The 25,086-nt window shown below is 37.5% G+C and overlaps 1 protein-coding gene across 8 annotated transcripts in view; it reads right to left on the minus strand.

The window, feature by feature from the left end:
- The window catches only part of ST18 (ST18 C2H2C-type zinc finger transcription factor), a 169,528-nt gene that overhangs the window by 25,715 nt on the left and 118,727 nt on the right, over positions 1-25,086 (minus strand). For all 8 annotated transcript variants that reach the window (XM_071419354.1, XM_071419343.1, XM_071419377.1 and 5 more), the window contains 7 exons: positions 20,147-20,944; positions 17,194-17,328; positions 15,359-15,449; positions 13,760-13,864; positions 12,429-12,634; positions 8,979-9,190; positions 252-497 (listed from right to left, as the gene is read on the minus strand). In XM_071419354.1, coding sequence (XP_071275455.1) covers positions 252-497; positions 8,979-9,190; positions 12,429-12,634; positions 13,760-13,864; positions 15,359-15,449; positions 17,194-17,328; positions 20,147-20,944 — 1,793 coding nt within the window. The remainder of the gene's footprint in view (positions 1-251; positions 498-8,978; positions 9,191-12,428; positions 12,635-13,759; positions 13,865-15,358; positions 15,450-17,193; positions 17,329-20,146; positions 20,945-25,086) is intronic.

Consider the following 25,086-nt stretch of genomic DNA (forward strand, 5'->3'; position numbering starts at 1 on the left):
GATGGTAACCTTTGTTTCCCTTACCTTAGAGACCTACAGACATTAGCAAGTAGGCTCTGAAAGCAAGATTTTCCAAAGTGAGTAGCAGGATTTTTTTTATATCCCATCCAAGAGACCATTAAAACCAGATCAATGCCCACAAGCCTCTACCTGTGGAAACTGATTCCCTTTAAACTGTACAAGATGGTCATAAAGACTATCATATGGTCTCTCATGCAAGGGAAAAAGTTACTCAGAAATTGAAAAAATACCTCTTTTTCTTCTTCTTTCCTGCCATGGGTCTTGCTGTAGTTGATTGGTGTATCCCAGCCTTCCTGTTCACAAAGTGCCTGGTAGAAGGCTGCATTTACCAGGATGCTACTTGCTTTGAAAGGAGAAGAGGAGGGAGTGGGAAGTGCTGTGCTGGAAGAAGTGAGAGGCATAACTTTGTCTTGGCTTCGATTCTTTTTCATGCTCAAATCCAGTGTGCCATTTTCATCCACTTCTATCTCAGCTCCCTGACATGCAACAGGAAATAGAGACATGTTTAGATATGGACGTGGTAAGGCTGTAAAATAACCATGTGGTGCTTTTAAAGGATAAATATAAATGCACGCTTTTATTTAAATTTATCTGAATCTAAACCCAGCTTTTCGATTTATGTCAGTTAATGTCCAACTCTTAGGCAGACTTAAGAGTAGCTTCAGTAATGGTATCCCTGCATCTCAGCTTAAACATAGTAAGTAGAATTTAAATAAGATGCCACTAAACCATAACCTATACACCCTAAATCTAGTTTTATTTAAAAAAAGTTTAGCTTTAAATCTTCTTGATCTTTTCACTCTTACAGAGAACTATGACCCCAATTCACAGTTAAAAGCATTAATGCATTGTTTAGGTCATCAACAGCATTACTATTACATATCCTCCCTTCCCCCCACACCCTGGAAACATTACAACATCTGCATCATGGCGGGGGAGAAGGAGGGGGAAAGAAATACATCTAAAAGTAGCACAGTAGGAGAAATTTTCACTGGGGTTTTCTACATCACTTGAAATAACCTACTGCCTTTATCATAATTTGACTAGGCCACTAAGGCACAGGTCTGCACTGAGACCACTAGACTGGGAGGTACAGGAGGATTTTGGGGAGGTTCTCCCTAATGGAGAAATTCTGCCTGAGTTAACAAACCCTTTGCTTCCTGGGCAGTACAGCAAAGAGCAGCCTCTAATTTCAGAGGTGTGTGTGCAGTCTGGGGAGAGACCCAACCTCTATTTCCAGTCTGGGAGAAGCTCTCCTGCTCGCAAAAAGGGCAAATGCTGCTTGGCTGTACAAGAACAAAGGAAGGAAACATCACTGTTCTGCCTTATGCCATTTGATCACAGAAAAAAGAGGACAAACTCCTCTTCTTGCAATGGTAAAAAGCTGATGAAAGTGAAATTTACTAATGTAAGCAATAACAAATTTGCCTTTGTGCTATATATGCTACACTGCATATTGACATATTTTCTATATATGGATGAATATAAGACTAGTTCTTGCTGTTGCCAACATTTGCTGAAGGCACCGAGGGAAAAAGATGAAATGTGGCTTCTGGAGGATTACTTAGTAGTCTAGTTCAGTGTTTTCCTGAATAATGTGGAAAACATTTGAAGACTATGGAGATAAATTGCCATATCAGAGATCTACACATAGACTACTGTAATTAACGCTGCTCATTGTCATCACTACTATTTTTAATTTGCATCACCACAAAGCTTGGATAACACTTGGGAATTTGGGGAAGATGTGTTCTGTGCTGTATAACTGTAGGAGACAGCTGTATAAACCTAGATTTCCTACCTTGAGTAATGTAATGGGAAACTCATGGTGTAAGTGAATCACCCAGATGTTGTGTTGTAAATAGAAAAGAGTCAGGTATGCCCAGGGGGAAAGTTTGTCTGTCTTTCTTAGACCTCTTCCTCAGAAAGACATTGGCAGGAGGAGCCCCTTTCTTCTTCTGACCATTAAATATTCCTGGGGCATGATGATTAGTCAACCATCCAATTGCTAAAGATAGGGCAGTCAAACCTGTCCTTGCTTGAGGATCTTAAGAGTTATGGTGAAACAGTGAGCTCTTCCTCTGTGCTGAAAGTATGGCGTGGCCACACTGGCTGGACTGAGGATGGAGCTTCCTTAATGCAGCCTGGCCTTCTACCACTGCCAGTGATGACTAATTTAAAGGTAAAACGTGATTGATTAAATTTTCTGAATCAGAAGGAAAAGATTGGTGGTAGATGACAATTAAAGGCCTGACAACCTGTCTGCACTCAGCCAGCATGGCTCCCTTTTGCTTCCATGAGCCTGATGCAGATGCCCACCTAGTCGGAAGCACCAGCAAGCCATCTGCTTGTCCCTGGTTCAGAAACTCAGGCACCTCTTATGTTTGCTTCTCCCACACAGCCAAGTTCACATTTTCAATCACACAGCTTAAAGAGAGAGATGTTTTATTATATTTATGGGAAGTAAATACACTTCTAATATGTTCATACTAAGACGCTTTTGTTATATCTTTCTGCCCCTTTTTAGTAAATAGTTTAATCTCCTGTGATAGTTTTAAGCCCTGAATTTGACAGTGCAGCTTATCCTGGATAATAACTTAGTAACCACAACATCTTATGCCATCTGTATAATATCAAATACATTTTTATACCAGCATTAATAAACCTTAGTTACAAAAATCCAAGATATTAACTATATCAGTGCCAAGCACACACTCCAGGATCTGACAATACAGCTCTTCCATGATCGCCCAGTGTTTTTTGGCTTCGTAGTTGATATGTAACTATAGCAATGAAACAGAGCTACAGTAATCAAGTTTAATGACCAATGTAAAGTAAAATGCTAAATATTGTAGTTGCTGACATTTTTCATAATAAAAAAACTTGGGTTAAGTCTGCACAACCAACATTCACATAAAATTCCAGACCTCTGTGACAGATGGCTTAGAAAAGGAAGCCATGTGACTGGGCTGCAGTAGTTTTATAGTGCAAAACCCATAAATAGTGTAGATTCTCTCTACTGACAAAATATCAACTACTCAGAAGGCACCAGCAACAGCAAGAAGGACCAAAAACAATCAAGGTTTCCTTCTTAATGCAACTTGACATAGAATAATATCAGAAAATCATTCTCTGAGAAACAGATACCAATAGCCTCCACAAGGAGCTCTGACTGATAAGCTGAACATTTACTATCATGGATATTTAAAGCTTTCTCAACACTTGCCTGAAATTAATGTAGAAGTTGGGCTGTCCAACACATACCTAATTCCAATCAGGAAAGGCTGGGTAGTGTGTTTGTGAAGTAGTGTGCAGATGGGGTTTAAGTGAGCTCACAGATGCACACAACAATTAAATAAAGTCATGGGAAAAATATCCCCCTTTGCCCATTGCAGAACTGATCACAGGTTCACAGCATGGCTTTTTACTCAGAATGGTATAAAAGAGCTATTGCTTTGGTGCCTTCCTAGCAAACTCCAAATGGCAGAGCAAAAAGAGGGAAGTCAGAGTTATTGCTCCAGTTTACATTCCTACTCTGATCCCACCCTCCTCTCAATATGTCTCCTTTGCTTGCTTTACCACATTTATTTTTACATCAATTTTTAAATGGAACTAAAAAGACAAAAATGGCAAATGGGAAAAAATTTTAGAGCAGTGCTCTGACATGCTGACAGAAAATGGCATTTACTATGCTTAGCTCAAGCTTATAAAGGCTGTGTTCTCCTCAGTGAAGGCAAGATCTTATTACTGTTGACTCTAGTGCATGTGTGAACAGGCCTATATTTATCCATTTATCATGACATATTTAAAATACAGCTACTAAGACAATGTAAACTGTTCTGATTATTCCTTAAAACTGTAAGCAAAACAAAGATGAAAATGTATCTTTTAGCTTCCTAACTTATGGTTGTTTTAAGCTGTGTAAATCTTTGCAGTCTAATTTTGATCTTACTCTCATTTATATTTACACTGGTGTAAACCAGGAAAATATCCACTGAAACAATGAAGAAAAATCAATGAGCATGATAGGATACACACAGTAATTAAATTCAGGTTACTTCTTACCTACTACCTCATAAGTGACAGTCTAATCCCCCCACCTCACGTTTTACAAGCAGCTGGTAAAAGGATTCCAGAAAAAAATTAAAGAAAAATGATGGGAACACATTTTCTTTATTCAAGTAGCTATTCAGTGAAAAGATAAGGTACAAACAGTAATTAATTAACAAAAATGAAGACTAATATAAATATGTAAAACAAAACAAAAAAAAGTCTCTATACTCCCCATCTGCTTTATACAATAAAGTCAATTTTTTTTTCAGCCTTATCTTATGACATAAATATTTTCTAGGACTTAATATTTTCTAGTACTTAATTAGGTCCTGTCTTTAGAACTGAATTACAACAGCTAGGACAATAAAGGATGCTAGCCTTTTGTGTCAAATTTCTCCTCCATTTTTTTGTGTGTTTTTGGACCATCTGATCACTCATAACATTTAATACTCTCCAGTGTGTCTCCAGTAATGATTACAAGTTAAGCTTTATCTCAGCTGGATCAGAAAGAGTAAATTATTGTGTCTGCATGTATCTTATTTCAAACCTGTGACATCAGGGACATTGTGCCATGACATAGAAGAGAATTCATGGTTTCTTTGGTTGGTATCAGCCATCGAACTTAATGCTAAGCAAGTCCAAAGGAACAACATGATCAGTGATTTTGCATTCCCCAGCAGTTCAGTCTGGTTTGGAAAGCTCAAAAGAGCTCTTAAGTTCTGGTACTGGGAGTAAATGAGACTCCTATCTTGCCGTGTGAATGATATTCTTGATACAAGTCCATCCCAAATGGTACAATCTTTCCTATTCCCAGCCAACAAAACACATGCACCAGGTCCTCAATTCTTCACACTTAAATTTAGGCAACTGAGTACTTCTGCAGAAAATGAAAATATTAATTTGGGTCAAAATGAGAAAACTTGTAACAGCCCAACAACATCTGAGACAAAAATGGAGTCACAATTTAAGCCCCAAGCAGTTCACAAATTAAAAAAAGCCAGCCAAGAAGGTACTTAGAGAGCAATATGCACAGCAGTATTACAGGATGGTACCTAGTGATACTCTTGGATGATTTTTCATCCTGTATTTAGGCTTTAAGGTATTTGGAGTAAAGTACTGCCTGACAAACATGCTGAGTGCTAACTACAGTTTTTAAATAATTGATGCAATTTTCACTGTCATCAGTATCCAAGAACGGAGAGATGACACAATTTTGTTCAAAAACTAGAATTTAAACTTTAAACATTTTTAGCAAGTATGATTTTATTTTTGTATTTTTTTTTTGTTGTTGTTTTATTTAAAGGCATAGTGTGCATATGCCATTTTGTCTAAACAGGTGGGAAAAACACCAAAACAGTCAACAAAATGTTTGGCAAGCAGTATTGATGAGGATACAGATAAACTATTGCCTGCAGCTACCTCACTGAGACATGTGTGGTGAGAACTGTAAACAGGGGAGATCCCTGGAAGTTATGATGATGTGGATTCTTACACAGAACTAGAAACTGCAGGCTAAGCCTCCTAGGGGAACCATTCTGCTGACTTCTGTGGGAGCCGAATGAAGCTACACAAACTGCAAATCAAGTACAACCAGGAGACTTGCTTGGGATACTGACTGCATGAGAATTGCCTGGTTGGGATTATAGTCAGGGGAAAAGTTTACATGCAGCAGCACGAGGCTGTATGGCTCAGACAGTGCAACATTAATGTGGTATTAATTATTTTGATAATTATTTCGTCAAAGTATCTGATGATCTTACTATTTTGTATGCAACTGATGCATAATTCATAGATAAGGTTTAAGATTCATTTTACTACTCATTTCAGAATAAATGTATTTTTTTAATGGCTTATTTTTTAAATTATTATTTTTAAACTTGGGATATTAGTCAGATCACCTTGAACATAAGGTGTCTAGAAGTTTTTCTTTCTAGTGGAACTGTTAATGTGAAATGTGACTTCTCTATCCTTGCTACACTTCTCTTTCTCTTCTGTTGCCTTGGACTCTCCCTTTTGAACTGATATCTAGAGAAGGAGAAATACATATTTGAATAGCAATTAAATTATTGAAATTTGGAACTATGCTATAAAATACATTTACTTTTTCATTTAAATTTTATCTGTATATACAGGAAAGGAGTGAATATTCAGTGTAAACCATCTGACTTTCTAAGAGAGGGACAATGCTTTGGGGGTCAAGAAATCAAATTTAAGAGACAAAAAGAAAGAGAGATACTTGGGAACACACTTGTGCTAAAAAGCATTTTGTTGTTTTCCCCACTTGTTTAAGCAAGGCAACATATGCATGCCTTGAGAAAATACAAGAAAATGCCACTTACTTGAAATGTTTGAACTTTAAGTTCTGCTTTTAAAACTTAGAAGCACAATATTTCTACGTCTCTCACAATTGTGCTACTGGCAAAATATTTCCAGCAAGCCTGAGAATTCTTCTGCAGTCTCACATATCCTTGTACTACCACAACATAGCCTCCCATCTGTAAGGAACCAAGGACTGGACTGCTGCAAGGGTGCCTGATGCTCAAACACCTTTACAAGTCAGGAGCTTTGATCTGCTAAAGTATGGACGATGCTAAACAGGTTTTCTTAGAAAAAGGAATAAAAGGGTGTTTCAAGGGGCAGGGCTGAGACACTTGATACTATGGGGCTCTGAACACAGAGTTATATTTAGTTATTTTCAAATGTGTTGAATGTGTGTGCTGTCGAGTAGAAAAAGGAAATATTTAACTCTGCAGTAATATGTTGCATTATTTGAGTTCAAATACAGATAAAGTTTCAAGAGAGGCTTTTTAATAATCTAAAAATTTGTAAGATATTCTAGCAATTAAATATTTATATTTGTGGCCACCACCAGCCACAAAACAATTCATAAACACTGATAAATAGTATTTTTTTTTTTTTTTTCATATTTTAAAATTAAAAAGTGTCTTCATTGAAGAGAATCTGGCAACTTAATTCACAAATTTTTTGGTTTGAATCCTGTATGATCAAGGTAATAAATATCCAAAACCATATAAAAATGTGTTTGTGTACTTTTGGACTCCAAATCTGTTTGGGGCTTACTTGTCTGTATTTTGGCCAGAAGCTAATTCTGATTCTTCTGTCAGATGTTTTGTAGCAGTATGCCCTCCAGAAAGTCTGGCAAAAGTGGAGGCAGGCAGATAGCAAGGTAGGCAGGTGATTTTCTTTCAGGCTGGATTCCTGGCTGTGAAAAAGGAGTCAGCTATGTGCCCCAAGTGCCCCCCTGTATCATTACTGTTATGTTCACTTCCATTCAATCCTTCCCCATGATTTGGCAACTGTGAAGCAGGTACATAGGAGAAAATCTTTGGGTTATGCCTAGTCCCTTTACTGCTCTTCTCTGGCAACAAAGGTCTATTGCTGAGGTCAGCCAAAGGCTGCTGCAGCAATTTAATCCAACCATTGGCATCAGTTTTCATTTCCCTACTAGAAGAAGTCTCTATTAAAGACTGATAGAAGGTTTTTTTGCAGCAGATATCAAGGATGGATTTGTCATTAGGAGAAGTTCTATAAGGAGTCTTTGGAACAGATAGTGAGTAACAGGGACTACCTGTGACCACTCTAAAAAAGTTTACCCTGTGGCAGCTCCCAATGTTGATTTTAATGTCCAAAACTTCACACACAGTAGAAATCAAAAGCAGCAAAGCAGGAGATACCACTCTGCAAAGACACAAGCCTCAGAATACCTGACAAGGTGTTATGCTGGTGGCAAAATTAATGGTTCCACTCAAAAAATAATAGCTAACCTCCTAGCAGTGGTGAATAAACCCTCAACCAAAATGTAGATGAACAGCTGTGGAAGACACACCTAGCCAGAATGAGCCTTGTGAGGCTCAGATAACAGAGGGATAAGGTGGAGTGACACTGACTTGCAGAAAAACAGATCATCTGTCTTTTGAAGAAACACACCTGCTATGCTGTGTTTTGACAAGTGCACCTCTTTTCACTCCCCAGTGACTTCTCCTTAAGTTCTTGTAATGATTCCTTCTTATCTACAAAGAGCTTTCAAAAGTTTCATTGCAGAGGAACATGTGTGACTTTAATGTAAATAATAAACAACAGTGCTCCCACACCACTGTCATCAGAAGAAAATCTTGTCTATTTTCATCAGCATTATAACACTATGTAATGGCACAGAAAATAAGGCTTACAGCTCACACAGCACCATTTGTAAATCATAAAGATCTGTGAGGAAATGCAGAGCAGAAAACAAAACACGAAAGCCACACAAACATCTACAAAATTAGGCAGCTTTCCATTATGACAGACTTGCCCAAATTATCTATCTCCAAACGCAGTGGGCCTGATTCTCCACTCTTGCCAGCAGAAAGGGGAATGTTACCAAAGTCAGTTGTTATTCCCCCCTCTGCACCTTGCCAAACTGTTAGGGGCTCCAAACACAACAGACTCCATAGGTAGTTCTGTTCTATTGCTAGCAAAATATCTCCTTGATTAATCATATGATCTTTATTTTTTTTTTTTAAGTCAGTCTCCAAAATGATCACTAATGGCAGGTTTCAGAGGGAGAAAAATTCCCTCTTAAAACAGATCTTACTCATTATCCACCACAGCTTGTTGTTGGATTTCAAATAACCTTTTCCTTTTTTCCTCCCAGAAGACTCCCCCCTTGTAATTAGGGCTCAATTATGAAAAGAATTAACAACATAATTCCTGCTATTTATTTAGTTTTATCAGAACTGGTCACTGCATTACTGATTTTTTTTTTTTTCTCTCTGCCTCTCTTCAAAAGAGCATGCAAACAGAAGCCTCCTTTTGGGGGATTTAATGCAGTCACTAACATGAAAGACAGTTTATTCGCACAGTTCAGTAGCTAGCACACCCTCCAGGTTCTTGGACTACCCTACCTTGGCAGACAGACTCTGTGGTTTGTTGGAGAGGATCTCTGCTGCTTCCCTGCAGCGGGTGGAAAGGTTCAGGATAGCAGCAGCTGCTGCTATGTGGGTGTCTTCACTACATTGACCGTAGCTATAAGAGTTGGCATGGCAAGGGCTCTGTGTGTGGGCGCTAGCACTAGGCAGTCGATTAGAAAATTTCACTGGATTTGAAAAATGCTTTGCTGTTGAAGAGAGATTTGATTAGCAATTGCATGTATGAAATTTTTCCCGTTAAATAGTTTCGCTTCTCAGACTACAATTTCATACATAAAAAAAAAATATATATATATATTCAAAGATTACATTTTAAAACAATCAATTTGCTATTGCCAGTAAGGGCTTACAGTAAAAATGGCTTCAGAAACACAGTAATTTAATATTTTTTTTGAGAAATAAACATCTGTCAACAAACCTTCTGAGATTTTTACTCATATTTTACTTATCCTTAACTCAGACATTAAAAACAATGATGTCAAAGGAAAGACTGAGCAAGCATTAGTGTGGTATCCATCGTGATTTGACCACCCCAATGGAAAAATGCAATTACAAATGTACTCTTATGAAGGCTTCTTCTTGGAGCTCTATTGTGCAAAAAAAAAAAATCAACAGTGACTTGTCCAGTCTTAGCTAAAACAACACTGCTTACTCTACTTAGATGAATGTCTGTTACCTAAATAGCTTTGTTTATGTGACTAAAGAGAACAAAATGAGGCTCTTGAATGAAGAAGCAGAGAAATCAGATAAAAACATTACCTGTAAGGAACATTCAGTACTAAGTCTTTTGTGGAAATATTTACAAATTTAAGTCTACCCTTTAATCAATTAAAAAAATAATGAGCATACATATGATCTTGGTTTACGGTCTTTTGTTGGCTATATTTGGAATAATACACAGATTTATTAGGCACAGGGACGTCAGTTGAAAATTAAGTACTAACAGGTGAACAGAAAAGCACTTTCACAGACAAAAGTGGTGTGTGTGGTTCCTTGTTTTCTTCTTCATCAGTAGCATTTACTCTAAAACAGTTCGAGAGAACTCTGCTCTCTCTTCTGGATTTTGGAGCTTGAAATGGCATAAACTGTTGCAGGGAGAGCACAGCACCATGATTTCAGCTCTAAAGAAGCAATAATCACTTCTTTTGTCTGCAGCCCTCACAGTGTCCTACAAAGATAAACTAAGCAAAATCCAATTTCTCAGCCTACACCCAGATACATCAAGAACATTTCTGCATATGGCCATCTGCTCATTCCCTAAAGATCTGAGCCCCAAGGCTCTGGATGCCTTTGGATGTAGAGCTTTGGCTGAGTGCTTTCTAATGCTAAGGCATAGGAGGACTCATCTTCCCTCAAACTTGGGATGCTCTGAAAGAAATGCTGGTTTATGTGCTTTGACTGTGGCTGAATGGTATATTCTATTTCTCTAAGCACTAGAGGCATCTCAGTAGAGCAATACATGAAAGCCTCATGATCCAGTCCTCCCGTTCTCGAGTGGAAATTAAAAGGGATTTATCTACCCTGCTGTAAGCACAGCACTGTAGCACAAACAAGACTGTCTACATTTTTAGCACTTACTACAAGGAGATTTAAATTGTGTTTAAAGACCAGAAAGCGCATTTTTCATTACCTATCCTAAAAAAAAAACAAACAAAAAAACCCCAAAAAAACCCCAACCAGCCAGCCAACAACAACAACAACAACAAAAAAACCACCCACAGCTGTAAAGGGTGTGTGTTTTGTAAAAAAAACCAGCAAAACAACCACATTTAAAAGTGCAGAATCCACAGAGGGCTAATGATGGGCTTTGTCTGTCTGCATATTTACATAGAACTCTGAACCCATCACTGCATCATCAGCTTCTTATTGCCAACTTTTGTATACCTGAAGAGTTAAATCACTCACCAGCTCTTTTGCTTTCACCTTTCCATTAAAATAATAGCTGCACATTGCAATCTTTGCAAGAACAACAGGCTGTAAACTTCAGCTCTGATATACTTCATACATAAATTGCATATATATGTATTTGCATTTGTATAAAAACATTTCAATCATTTTTTTCCTTGAAATGAACCTGTGAAATAGACATACATCTGTGCAAAGAGACAGCTAAGAGGGAATATTCAATTTTACAAACAAAATTGGAAAATCTGCCACCCAAGAAGCTGGCAATGCATATATTTGCTTTCATTTAAGCAAGCCTATTTTCCAGGTCAGATAAATATCTACTTTTCATTTGCAATTTTAAATAGAGTATTTGTATATATACACACAAAACCCAGATACCTACAAACGTATATGTGTGGTTTTGTGTACTCAGACATGTACACAAATAAATATAAAAATATACAAAATTTTATAAATATATAAAAGATATATAAAATTTTATAGTATTATATGCATATTATATTATAATTAACTTATATATAAATTTATTCATTAACAAATTTTTTTTTGCTTTTCTGTTCACCTTACTAGGAATGTTTTTCTTTGTTGGAGTAAGTGGGACAAAATTTATTTTCCTATTTTATTTTCCTTTTTGTCATTAACAAAAGAAAAGCCAATTAAAAAGTCTTTTTTTTTCACATTGTTCTGGTTCTGTTTTCTTCTGAACCCAGTCTTGGTGGAATGAAACATTTGTTTTCCATTTCTCTCATGGGAACAGAATTATTTGTTTATTTAAACTAAAGAATATTTTATAATGGTCAATTCAACGGCAGAACCTTGCCAATATTTCCTGTGCAGATTCTGAAGAGCATTTGCAATAAACTTTCAGTGTTTGCACTGTGGTATCTCTTTTTTACAGAGTAGTGCCTCAGAAAATTTGTAAATGATGCAAGAAGAGGAATCTTGCTAACAATTGGATGCATTGGATATGACTGCACTAGGTGTATGATTTCGTACAGAAATATGAGGTACCAAAGCAAATTTACCCCAGGCCTGGAATTAATGTAGCTGGGGCACATGCTCATATAGGAGGAATAATACCTGTAAAGATTCACATAAGTGGTACCTCCAATATCTTTAAAATTTAACTTGGATTTCTCAGTAGTACAGTTCATTACACCTTGTGCAGACACATTTCATGGGACTTGTCTTCTATCCCATAATGATACCTCAACTTAATCAAGGAAGAAGGTAACAGGTAATACATAAAACATTCCTTTTTACTCCTTTTTTCCACTGATAACTGCTTTTAAAAGAAGCATCAAAAAAGTAAACTTTGTAGTGATGATATTTAGTGTTTCAAAACTCTATATTTCACAAATTAGTGATTCTAGTTAACATTCTAGACAGACGTGATTAAAGACAGTTTCTACAGACCTTTTTAGAATTCTAGAAGTTTGAAAGCAGAACAAGCAAAAAGGAAAAAGAATCATTGATATTATGCCCCTTTTTCAAGAGAAAATTGGATTTTGAGCTTACATTCAAGAAACTGAGGTGTTTTTCGACCTTGTGTCACAGGTGCTGTTGTGCGTTTGCCAAAGACTTGTGCATCAAAACTGGCATAATCAAATGGGACTTTCCCAAACTTCTCCTGTTCTTTCCCCAGGGTGCCTCTGGAGGAAGTGACTGGCTGTGAAGCTCTGTAACTGAACTGGGATAGCTCAGACTGCTTTGCTAAATTTGTCCTGCAGAGAAGAGGAAAAGAATGAAGGAGAAAGATGAGAATGTCTTTAAATAACTTTGTCTTGAAAAATAGAATATGATTGCATCTCATAATCCCAAAAGTGTGCTATTATCACATACAAAACTTATTGGTGGGCATATACAAGAAATAAACAACATAAACGTGGCAGCTGACGAGTAGTCTAAAAGTACCTTGACTACTTCACAAGCTAAAAGATGGGGACATTAAAAATTGCAGTATTCTTTAATAGCAGATTGGGCTACTTACAAGGAAGTTACTGACTTACTGCTAGATTGCCACTTCCTTTAGTTCTGAAAATTTGTCTGGATTTTTTTTCTTGCTGTTAGTTTTTTTGGATCAGTATTGTTCTCACTTTACTGTGAATGAGTATGGTATAAATATAATAGAAGATGATCTGAAATAATTGCTTGTGCTGTTTGGGAAGAACGAATGATTTATGGTGTGTTATTCCATTTAGTTAATGTTCAGTAACTACTTGTCTTTAGTAATTTCCTTAGGACTTTTCATATGTAGAGTTAAGGCACGTGCAGTTGGCAGACACATGGACATAATATTCTGTAATGGCTCTGAAGGAACCATTAGAGCTGATCATGTCAATAATCCACAAATTAAAGTGTCCCCAAATAGACCTGAATATAATAGGTTGTAATGGTCGTGGTGCCAATGATGTGCAAATTACGCGTGTCTGTAGGGTCCATATAACTCAGACAAAATACAATTGCACTAAAAAGTGTTTCTCCTTTTTGATGTCATTGTATAAAATATAAATTAAAGTAATTAAACCAATAAACTAAAAATAAAGAAATTTCTATGAATTGTTCTGATCAGGTTACTTGTTTGGAAGTAATATTTAATAGGATATATTTGATTGCTTATCCAAAGATACGCCTCTCATCTTTAATGTCAGCCTCGTGCACAAGAACCAACAGAAAAATGGTGGTGTATTTTCAGAATCAGATAGTTTTGCAGAGCCTCATTTTGGAAAACTGGGTAACCACTGAAGCCAAAATCTGAAGTGGGTGAAAGATCTGAGGACCAATCAACAGAGTTTGTGCATAAATAAGAGTTTGTTTGTTTGGAGAAACTGGTTTGTGAGGGCTCCTACCTGTGAGTCTGATCATGGCACTGCCCAGCTTTTGGAGACTCGAGCTGGTTCTTTTCCTGGGACATTGCCAACTTTTCAGCTGCAGCAATTGGACAACCAGAAAGGCTGTTGAAAAGCAAAGGTGAAGAACAGAAACAACAAGAAAAATACATTGAAATTAATTATTGTGCAAAGGAGATCTGTGCTGTTTTTCTGTGGAAACCAGTGACTGATAGTCTGTGCACTTAAGGGAACTGCTGCTGCTATAGCCCAGATTCATCTGTTTTTCAATCCTTAATGCAAAACTGTGAAATCTGTGTATTTTAGGTGATATATCTGGAAACTGAATCATGTAGGAGTTTTCCACAGTTCAGCTTTGATGTTTTGTGTCTGGCAAGTCACTAGTAAATTTTTTGACAAATGACATTTACTTTATCAGCTAAACCATGCATATAAGCCTCCTGCTGATTAAAAGGAAAGTGAATTTGGGAAAAAACCCAGGGATATATGAGAGACTGTTACCAAAGAATGCATTTTATCATTTTGAGTTGTGCTAGCTTATATTTTCCTGTTTGTTTTATTAGATTAGAACATGTTTTCTTATCCTATTCATGGGTTGCTCATGATACAGCTGATGTGCTTCAAAGATGACTAGGGATTTAAAACAGGAAAAACAAAGGAAAAATATCTGCTTGGGCCTTATATATTCTTGTAGACAAGCTTTTCATATGTCTGATAAAGACTGACTTACTAATTTTAGTATTAAGAGTATGATAAACCTTAATTTTGGTGCAGTAACAAATCAATCAATAAACAAAAAAACCCAAAATCTCACAGAAATTCAGATCAACAAAGAGAGTTGGTTTTGAAATTCTTATGTCCCAAGTTTGATTTTAAGATTGACATTATATTTTCCCAGAAGCAGTATGATGGAATATACTGCTTCCAGAAGATAGCAGTACTGACAAGAGCTGTGCTGACATCAGTGGCTAGCTGGAGACAGAGAGTGGATCTCTGCCTCACCTGCAGTCCAGCTGTGATTCCCCAGCTGCCTGTCTGGAAGTCTTTTCTCAATTTTACTTTCTCCCTGCAGGCAGCATGCTAAACAGACAGGAGTGTTCCAGGCAGGAAGATGGTATTCCTGAGGGTAATAATAAGTGGAGCTTTTAAACAGATTTCAAAATAGTACACTTAAAATTTTCAGGTTTGCTAAAAGGGAATGTGCCCTGATTGGAAGTTCCTGTCTACAGCTAGCCTGTAGTGGTGCAAAATAAATGGGTTTTGGTTTCCATTGGGTTTTCCAGTTGTAGCAATAATAATGTATTTTTTCACTCCTTCCCCTTGTACATGATGATTTTTCAATGTGAGGACTGTGATGAAATTGTAGCTTTAAATCTCATCTATGAAAATACTAGTGGAATTTGCCATCCTCTGTGCTGCAGCCATTTTTTATGTAATGGAATTAAACACAATTATTTGGTTATAAATAATCCAGGCTGCCCTTGCAGTTCACAGACACTCTTCAGTGTAGTGCATAGCATCTAATTCCAAGATGTGCCTATCAATTCACTCCCAAGTACGTGTTAGGTTTTAAGTGGAACAGGAACTTTTCTGGTCTACCTTCGGTGTGTGTTGCGATTGCTGTTGACATGTCCTCTTCCAGTGCATCCTGGGGTGGGACACTTTAAAACATTTTCATGCATGGCAAGAACTAAACAGAAATTAAAAAAAAAAAGTTGATAATAAAATGCATCAATTAAAAACATATATCTTTAAAAAAACAAACGTATCCTCTTTGAACTCAGATTCTCAATTCTTTCACATTTTTATCACAAAATAATAGGGGAAGCAAAAGACCTACAACAACACAGTGACCATGGTGCCTCCAGCATAAACCAGTTTACTTCTATGTTACTGTGGTGGGGCTTCCCACATGCACAGAATTCTTTTTACAGACTTCAAAAGAACATAAGTGGAAGTCAGCAAAATGTTAAATCATGAAGCCCTTGATATGCCACTAACACTGGAAAAGGCAGGTGACAGAGGAGCCCTGGGCCACACAGTCCATGTTCCATGGGGCTGCAGTCCCTCTCTGTCCCAGGGAAGGAAAGCTCTCAAGTACAGGAAGGCTGTTTATACATTTTATCAGATATTTGACTATGTCCCTTTGAACATTACACCTTCTGGTCATCTGAGCTGTGCTGAAACTGCCTTGGACCAAACAGTAATAGTTCCAAGCATCAGCTTACACTCTCAGCAGCAGTTACAAAGTCTTGCCTGTACATTTCTAATGCCCTTGGATATGGATGACCTTTGCTAAAACTGTCAGATATGTCTATGTTAAACATAAAACATCTTACAGTGTTTCACAAAAGCTGGCTGTTCATTCCACGGGTTTGTTCTGCCAGGAACCAAATTCTAACTTCTTCTTTTTATTTTTTCTTTTTTTTTTTTCCCCATTAGGACAGAGCACATCTAATTGGAAGTATGATAATTAACAAGGACTCGTTAATTTTAAGTTTTTAGGAAGTTAATGTTGCTAAGGACTTCCAAATGCAGCCTGCTTAATTCAGCAGATGTTTCCATGAATACAGTTTAGTACCAGATTTAAAAAAGGGGAGAGCTACAGTTAGGAAGAGGATTTTGGTAAAGTGCAAATATCATTTTAATTTGTTGTTATGCATACCACCACAAAGAACAATCTGACTAACTAGGTTGTTTAAATGAGTAGTTTCACATTAAGTTTTTGGCTTACTATAAAGCATTTCATTGCATCATGTTGCAGGATAACACACACACACACACACACATACACACAAGCCAATGTAATCAGAGCAGCAGTCAGAAATAAGCAGGGAAATTCAGGCTAGACTGGACATAAAAGGGTTAGTGTGATACTGTCACAAGACAGGGACCTGCTGTGGACCAGCACTGGGATGTACTGATGGAAATAACCTTTTTGAGCTCAGCAGTAAGGGGGATGCTAAAAACATCTCTGCATAAGCATGCCCAGGCCTCTCATCTGTTGGCAGTAAGAGCCAGCAGCCTCCGTGCGCTGCTGCGGCAAACGAGGCCTCGGCTCCGGAACAAGCGGGAGATGTCTGTGCCTTAGCAAAGGTGTGAGTGAGCAACATCTTGAAGATTCATGGGACTGCAGCATGCAGGTCTGCTGGCAGCATGGGGATAGGCTCTCTGATCTTGTTCTTCCCAGGCTACCTAAGGAGCCTGCTGCTGTTTGTAAGGATGCTGCTGAGGAGCACTTGAGCTGCATCAGTGTAGGAAACAGGGCTGTGCTATGAGCTAGGGAGCAAAGAAGGGGTGATGGCTTCTTTCCCAGTGTCATCCTGCTATCTCATGCAGAAAAAAGGGGATTCTTCTCCAGCATAAGCACATACTACCCACAATACTGAGACAGATCCAGTTGTTATTCTGGGCTCCAGGGTGGTGATACTCACTTTCTAGTGGCACTCTAACTTTATGTGGACAGCCTGAGAGACTGCGGTGGTGAGGGTACAGCCCAGTCACGTGCCCTGTGCCATCACATCCTGGGATGGGGCATTTGGTTTCTCTCTTTTCAGGCCTGGGTGAATCTGCAGAGAAAGCAGATAAAGATTTTGTTTGGGTTTAGCCCCTGTCTGTGCTCAGCTGAGTGATCCTAGCTGTATGATATTCTCTATTTTATACTTCAGATTTAATTCCTGTCCAAAGTTTTAACATGGATGTATGCAACTGAAACATCACTTCAGGTCTCCACAGTGTCCTTTAAACAATTCTTTCCCGCTCCCATTATGCCATTTATGTGCTTAATTACATAGCTTTAGGATTGCAGTATCATTTATTCCATTCAGAACCTCAAACAGGACAGAAGCCACAATCCAATAAGCCAGAAAACTGGCAGCATGAGCCAACAGCAAGATCTATAAAGGAATAAATAAAAAAAGGAGAAACAATCTTTTGCTCTGTTAATGTCAGACTCCAGGAAGCTGGGACAACCAAATAAAAGCTGAGGTGTGAAACAAATAAACAAACAAACAAAAAGCATTTCAACCAGAAGCCATTCCTTAAATATCACAGATCTCTAGGCTGTAGGTTCTTTGTTAGGAAACTGAATACATGCCACTTTACATTTGAGAGGCAAGGCAAGCAGCTCCCTCTGGTACACATGGCAGTGCTGCTTTGTGGAGCAGCCCACAAAGACACTGAAAACATGGAGCAGCCGATACCCTTTCAAAGGCGAGGTCTCAGCCCAGCCCCACTGCTACCACTCTGTAACAGCCTCCCAAATTCTGCTTCAAGCACCTAGAATTGTGCAAGAAGCACTGGTCAGAAAACCTTTATTTGATTTCCAATGCAGGATCAAAAGTCTGGGCGAGAAAGGAATGATTTCTGGTCCAGAAATTCTCTTGTGAGAAATCTGGAGGAAGTGGCCGCATAAATTGCTGAGGATGGTTTTAGCTCCATCTGTGATTGGCTGCCAACAGCATTTGGTGCTCGGGGAGAAAACAGCTGCAGCCAGCACAGGGAGCTGCTTCCTTCAAGCTCATTTTTTCTGGACTGTGAGGTAGGATACGCTTAGGGACAGAATCACCAGGGACAGCTGAGGGTTAAACTTCCTGGCAAATTTTTAGATTAAAAAAAAATAAAATAAATAAAGGGGGAGGAAAGCAAATAGACTCAGCATCATCAGGAGACCACAGGCTTTTTAGAATCACTGCAAATGGAAAGTGCTGCAATAGTGAACAGAAAATAAAGAGGGACCCAGAAATATGATTTAGTGTTTTCTCCGGTAATTGGAAAGGTTTATCATGAATAGATTTTTTTCTGATCTAGCATCCAAGAGTGAAAATTAAGAGCTGATGGATTTGATGGTAGATTTTTTAGAAATAAAACGCAGTTAATTATATAAAGTGGCAAAATTATGTGCCCGATACAACATTACCTACAATCATGGTGTTTATACAACCCAAACAAAGCCTGGTATGTTTCTCCATGGGTATTATCTCTGAACTCACCTGGAAACCACAGCTAATTATAATATGAGGTAAATCAGGAAGGGACAGATTCTGCCATTCCTACATCACTGCTCTTTCCTATGTGTGCTGTGAGAAAGTCACATTGACACCAATGGGAGCCTGGCCAATACAGCTGCTCTCAGGGCAGGAAAAGAGATCTATAAAGTTCCAAAGTCATCTGAGCAAGTAAAGGTTCATGTAGTTGAATAAAAAGATAGATTAATACCATGCATTCACAACTTAAGACATGCTAATGAAAACACTGCTTGAGACACAGAAATTAGATGTCTGCATTTTCTTCCCTAATACTGCAGGAAATATTTTATAGTTGCAGCTCCTAAAAATGCCTGTCAGTTCTCTTTCACACTAAATGCTTTAGATAAGTAAATTACTATAATATTTACAATGTCCACAGGGACTACTCTAAAGTTACATTAGAAATACCAAAGTAAATAATTTATCAAAAGCAGAAATAGCATCAGTGCTAGGGTGACCTGGGGACGTTTACAAGGCCAAAAGGAAAAGTCAAAGGACAGATGAATGTATTGTTACTTACTACAACTGTTACTAGAAGGGAGTGTGCTTATAAAATGACATCTCTTGATGTTCTGTAATTATCCTCAATTGAGGAGTTTCATACAAGACAGCCCAGTTTATAAATCAAACCCAAACCTTTTAAGTCTCCACCTCTGGAAGCCTGATTAAGTAATGAAAATTGAATTATGTTCCTTTGGGTTTGTAGGATATCACAAACCCTCAGGAACAATAAAGATTTTGGAATTTACTGGTGTTTCTGCTGATGGCAAATGAGGCAAAAGAGCATGGCTTGTGCTTTCCTGGCTCAGAAGTGCTGGATATAGAAAAATGTAATGTTGATTGATATAACAATGATCAATACTAATATACTAATACTATACTTATACTTGACTATACTATACTATCCTTGATACTAATGAAGTAGACTGAACTCAGAAAACACATGGCTTAGGAATTAGGTAATATCTTTGGGAGAGGCCAATTTTTCACCCTAAACTTGCCCTTGAGTACTGTTTTAATGCCTTGCCTTTTGGCTGCTGAAACTTTGGAGGTTTGTATTTGCACCCTACAGAGGAGGAAGCAGAGGAGGAGGAAAAGGAGGAGGAGGAATGTCAGTGCCAGCTACACAGGCCTTTTAGTACCCATTACTGATGATTTCACATAGCAGTTTGGCAGGAAGCCAAGTACCTAGCGTTTAACCTGGTTAGACGTGAGGCACTAGTGTGAAGGTACATAATTAACAAAATTACCAGCTAAATTCCAGATTCTTTACTGTTGCTATAAAACCCAGCTCAGAATCCTCTATCAGTCACGGGACAAATGCTTAAGCCAGCAAGAAGAGCCAAAAATACTTCCTTACGTTTGCTGCTAAATATCTGTCTCCCACCAATGTCAATAACTTTGGTTTGTCTCCTTTCCCCTGCTAGATGCTCCAGAAGAAACCTATCCAATTCCTTGTAGGTGCTGTGGAACACATGCCCTTGCTCTGCCTGCAGAGCGATTGCTTGCTCTAGCAAACTCAAGTTCCCTTTTGTTTTGTCCAGCTCAACTGACACGTCTGTGGTTTCTGACAGGCACTCGTTGTCGTCTTCTTCGCTTTCGGGGAAGAGATTCTGGATTCTCTTCTCGAAAGGATCAGAGTGAGGCTCCTGGGGTGCTCTTAGCTCTGTTTCTGAGTCGCAAAGTGTTTCACAAGGACCATATTCGACCTCTTCCTTCTTAATTTCTGGGACTTCTAGGATGCTGGGTTGATTACACTCTACAATATATTTCTGAGTTACATGGGGCTTTACACTAGTTTCTTCTGAGAAATTTGAAGAGCTATCCCACTCATTGTCCATAATTTCAGAGTTACTTTCATTTTCCTCAGATGAGCAGTATTTTGGGTCAGAGATAGCAGTCTTTTCCTTTCCTTCAGCTGAGCTAATCAGGTAACATTCATCAGCGTCATCACTTTCTGTTTTTAATGATTGAATGCCACTATCATTTAGATTTTCTGCCACTGCTTGACTGGGTGCATCTTTTGCTACTTTTCCCATGTTCATCAAAGATTTGGCCACAGCATCTTGATAGCTGGAGTAGTTGTCTTTTCTTTGACTGGAATTTTCTTGCCCACCCAAATGAAGGGTTTCCTCAGATGATTTTGTAGTACTTTCCTCTGTATGAGAAAAATAGGCAAGAGAAATATGTAAGAATAACTATTTTTTGTATTTTGTAGAAGTGACATGGAGACTGACTTACCAATTGCTGTTTCATTACTCAGAAAGGTACTCTGAAATGATCAAATTCACACCAAGGATCTGTTTGAAATGACTACTTGTAGCATGATGAAAAACCCTTCTAAAATGATATATACTTTATATTATAGTTCCAGCACTATATGAGAAAAAAATTATATCCCCATTTCTCACTGATGGTGATAACACATATTTTCTTAGAACACATGCACATGCACACACAGTCATATATATGTATGTAAATATAATGTTCAATACGTTGATATTACATATGTACATTTTATATATATATATATGTATGTACACAAGCACACAAACACATTTTAAAATTCCTCTGATCTATTTTCACTTTTATTTCAACTAATATTCCCAAATATTTTCTCAAAATAAACCCTAATTACTTTCCCTGCCACCCTGGATCCCATGAAAGACCTTGATGAAAACATCCTCAATACTTCATAAAGGGCAAGCTCCTGGTCACCATTGAAATTGCCACACTAAGTGATAGATCAGGTCATGCGCAGGCAAACAGAAGTGGTTGTTATGTACAGACTCATAAAGGACTTGTTAAAGACACCACTGAAATGCATCCTGTCTTTATAAGCATCTTTCTTCAGAAGAAAAGCAGCAGCCAGCAGGTAATAAAGGCTGCATGTAGGAGAGGTTGTCAGTGTGGAAGACAATATGCCTTTTGTATCTCATTTATTTTTTTATAAACATTTCCTCTGACAAGGACACTCAAAAATACATCTCCATCATCTTCCTTTCTGGTAATTATCTCTCTAAAATCAACACTGGTTTTGCCAGGATCAAGTAAATATTGCCATAGTAACTAAAAGCATTTTTGGATGAAGGGAAGAATTTAGTCACAACACTAGCCCCTTCAATAATGCTGATTATAGGGTACATTCTTTTGTTGGGATCTATTCAACATAAACTGAAAAATTTAACATTTTACTTCCTAGAAAGGAGGATGAATAAACAAGCATAGACTATTTCATAAGATGTGTCTGTCCTTTCCTGAATCAGGACTCCAGGTTTAAATAATAAATTAAGCATAGCCTAAAATGCAAATGAAGTTTCTCTCAATAACACAGTGAGCTATTAAGAGAAAGTGTAAAGGGTTATGATAATTTTAAAGTATTATGAACTACAGAAAACAAATAAAAAGCATTTTCAGTGAATATGTCCAATTCATTGAACTATTCTCTCAATCCACTTAACTACCCACATGTGTACAATAATGATTTATAGACATTATACCTAATTATGCATATTTGGGCTGTGTTAGAGTGCCTAACAAAAGCTCTAGAAAGCAACAATTACCTCTGTTGCTTAGCTACATAGTTTAAAATATTCCTATTAAGTGCAGATTATTGTGGAGGGGAAAAGGGGGACAAAAATGCACATGTGCACCACAATGCATTTCACTTTACTGCTGCCAAACTGTTAGCATTTTGGGTCATTTCCAGTTTACATAATTGTTTGGTTCAACTGTTTGTTATATGTTAAAAGAAAATATTGATTAATTCTTATTCTTCTTCAGAAAATTGGACTCATGCAGGGAGGGGTGGCCTTGTGCACTGTGTGCATAAAGTTGTATTTAAAGAAGTGTCTGTAAACCTCCGTGTAACTTTTTAGCAGCTGGTCTAGTACCACACACATTGCAGTATTCTGAACAAAGTGTGCCATCTTTTCACATCTCAGCAAGTAAGAATGGTGATTTGGCTCTATAACTAACTTTAGTCAAATGGGCTTCCATTATTTGCTCTTGTGCCATTTGGAAAATAACAGAATCCCATCAGTCGGTAATTTCAAAAAGGAACAAGATCTATCTTAAAAGAAATCTCTGACCATCAAAAGAAAACAAACCAGACAATATGTTCAATAGTAAAAGGTTTTTTTCAGTTATTTTTATGTGCAAAAGATGAAAAATAAAACAAGTTCATGATAAAAAAAAATTTTGTTCCTTAAATAATCAGCAATTTTTAAAGCAATTTTAAAAATTTGTTGTTGAACCAGTCTTAATGGTTCAGCTGTCCCAGCTCTGCTTTTTACATCCACAGGCTGTAAATTTACTTTTCAAATAATCAAAACTCAGCTTAGTTTACAGTTGCATCAATCCATGAACTGAATCATTAACTGATCAACTGAAAAGAATCCTGAGTTCATAATAAAGGGAGCAATACTACACTAAGAAATCCCAAGTACCTACATACCCAGACCAAATGTATGCTTTCACTGAAATTTGTTTTGTAGCTGGTAAAAATTATGCAAAAGATCTAGGTTGTATTATCACTGAACAAGCAGGTTGGAATATATTATGTTGATATATCAAAGAAATATTTTCGAAATCAAGTGGGATTTTTTGTTTTGACTGAAGGACATGGTTTCCCTACTTTTTTTATCAATGGATTTGGCCCAACACTTGCCCTTTTTTAAAAAAGTTAAATAAGTTAACCTAAAAAGGTTAAATAACTTAGGTTTGTGCCACAGTCTACCTTTACAACCATCATAGCAATTTCATCAAATTCTCCAAGGTGTGCAGGGAACAGAAAAAGGGGAAGAAAAAAGATGCTACTGAGTGCAACTCTGGATGGTCAGGAACCAGGCTGAATCAACATAAAATTTTAGCTAAAATCCAAATATCTAAAAAAAAAAGTCAAAACAAGAATAACAAAACCCCAAGACATGAACCATACAGGAACTCTTACTCCAACGGATTCCCTTCTCATGTTAGGAGCTGGAAACACACCCTGCAGCCTGAACAGGCACTGAGAGGTATGGGATTTTTTTTCCTTGATTATTTTTTCTCAAAAATGTCACTCAAAAGACAGAGACATTGTGTATCATCTTGCTAATTAATGTGTTCTGTTTGAAGATGGAGCTACCTTCTACGCTTTCACACCAATGGGATGCAGACTTTTGGAAAAATCTCCTCCTAGGAGATTTACAAGTGACAGATGACTGAAAACTTTGCTGTTATAGAAGTGCTACAAAGACCTCCACTGATTTTAGTAGAATCAGGATTTGACTCTTTAATGTGAAAGACATTCTTATTCCTCTTCTGTGTGTTTAATAGTAATCGTACGTATAAAATTTGTGGGGCTTGATTTGTTTTAAGGGATTTCAATTTAGAGTGGATAAATACACAAATAACTAACCTCAGTTCAGGATAAAATAATAGCACAGCCCAGTCTGGAAAGGACTTTAAAAGACCATCTAGGTCCAATCTTTTGCTGTAAAGGGATCCTAGATGATATAATCTAGCACCCTGCCCTTCAAAAACATTTGATAAGAAGAAACTGAGTGGAAAATAAATTCTCTTTTAATTTTGATAGCAACCAGCAACTGAGTGACATTTAAGTTCATTCAGTTTATATATTATCATGATTACTAATTTCCCAGTGCTAGATCACACTCTTTTTATTTTAACATTTGCTGTATGCAGGTGACTGCCAATGTCTTCCTGATTTCTTCCGTTGGTACCTTCTTGCTTGTCTGATTAACTATTTTCGTAGGACTTCTTAAATATGTGAAAACCAAATTGGTTTCAGATTTTTTGTTAAACTTAAATATATATATATAAAATATTAGAAAGTAATAGTAATCAAAACATACTATGGCTATATCTTTCTGCCCCCTCATCCTTGTCCATATTTTCCAGCATACACATTGTAGAACTTGCTATAAATTGTTGGATGTGTTTGGCTTACCAGTATTGGAATAACAGGTATAAAAGTGCTGAGTCTAATAATCGTGTTAAACAGAACACACACAGCAGTCACATGCATGAAATTGCTTTGCTAAATGTTAAAGTCAACAATGTTTTGCTAAGCATTATTTTTCCCTCCTAAGAGCTCTATATATTCCAGTGAAAATCTGCTCTTCAGAAGTGTGTGGGATGGTGGTGGGCTTAAGCTTGTTCTTTCACAGAGGTAGTGGAGAAGCAGATGCTGCTCCATATCTGACCTGCTGCAGTAGTGGTCTCTGGGTGACCTGCAAGGCATTTACTAGACCCAGAAGAAGTTATTGTACAAAATAAATGGAAGGATGATGATTA

Source organism: Agelaius tricolor, unplaced genomic scaffold (genome assembly GCF_023055355.1).
Source record: "Agelaius tricolor isolate 1412-34295 unplaced genomic scaffold, bAgeTri1.0.p SCAF_2, whole genome shotgun sequence".
Lineage (NCBI taxonomy): Eukaryota > Metazoa > Chordata > Aves > Passeriformes > Icteridae > Agelaius > Agelaius tricolor.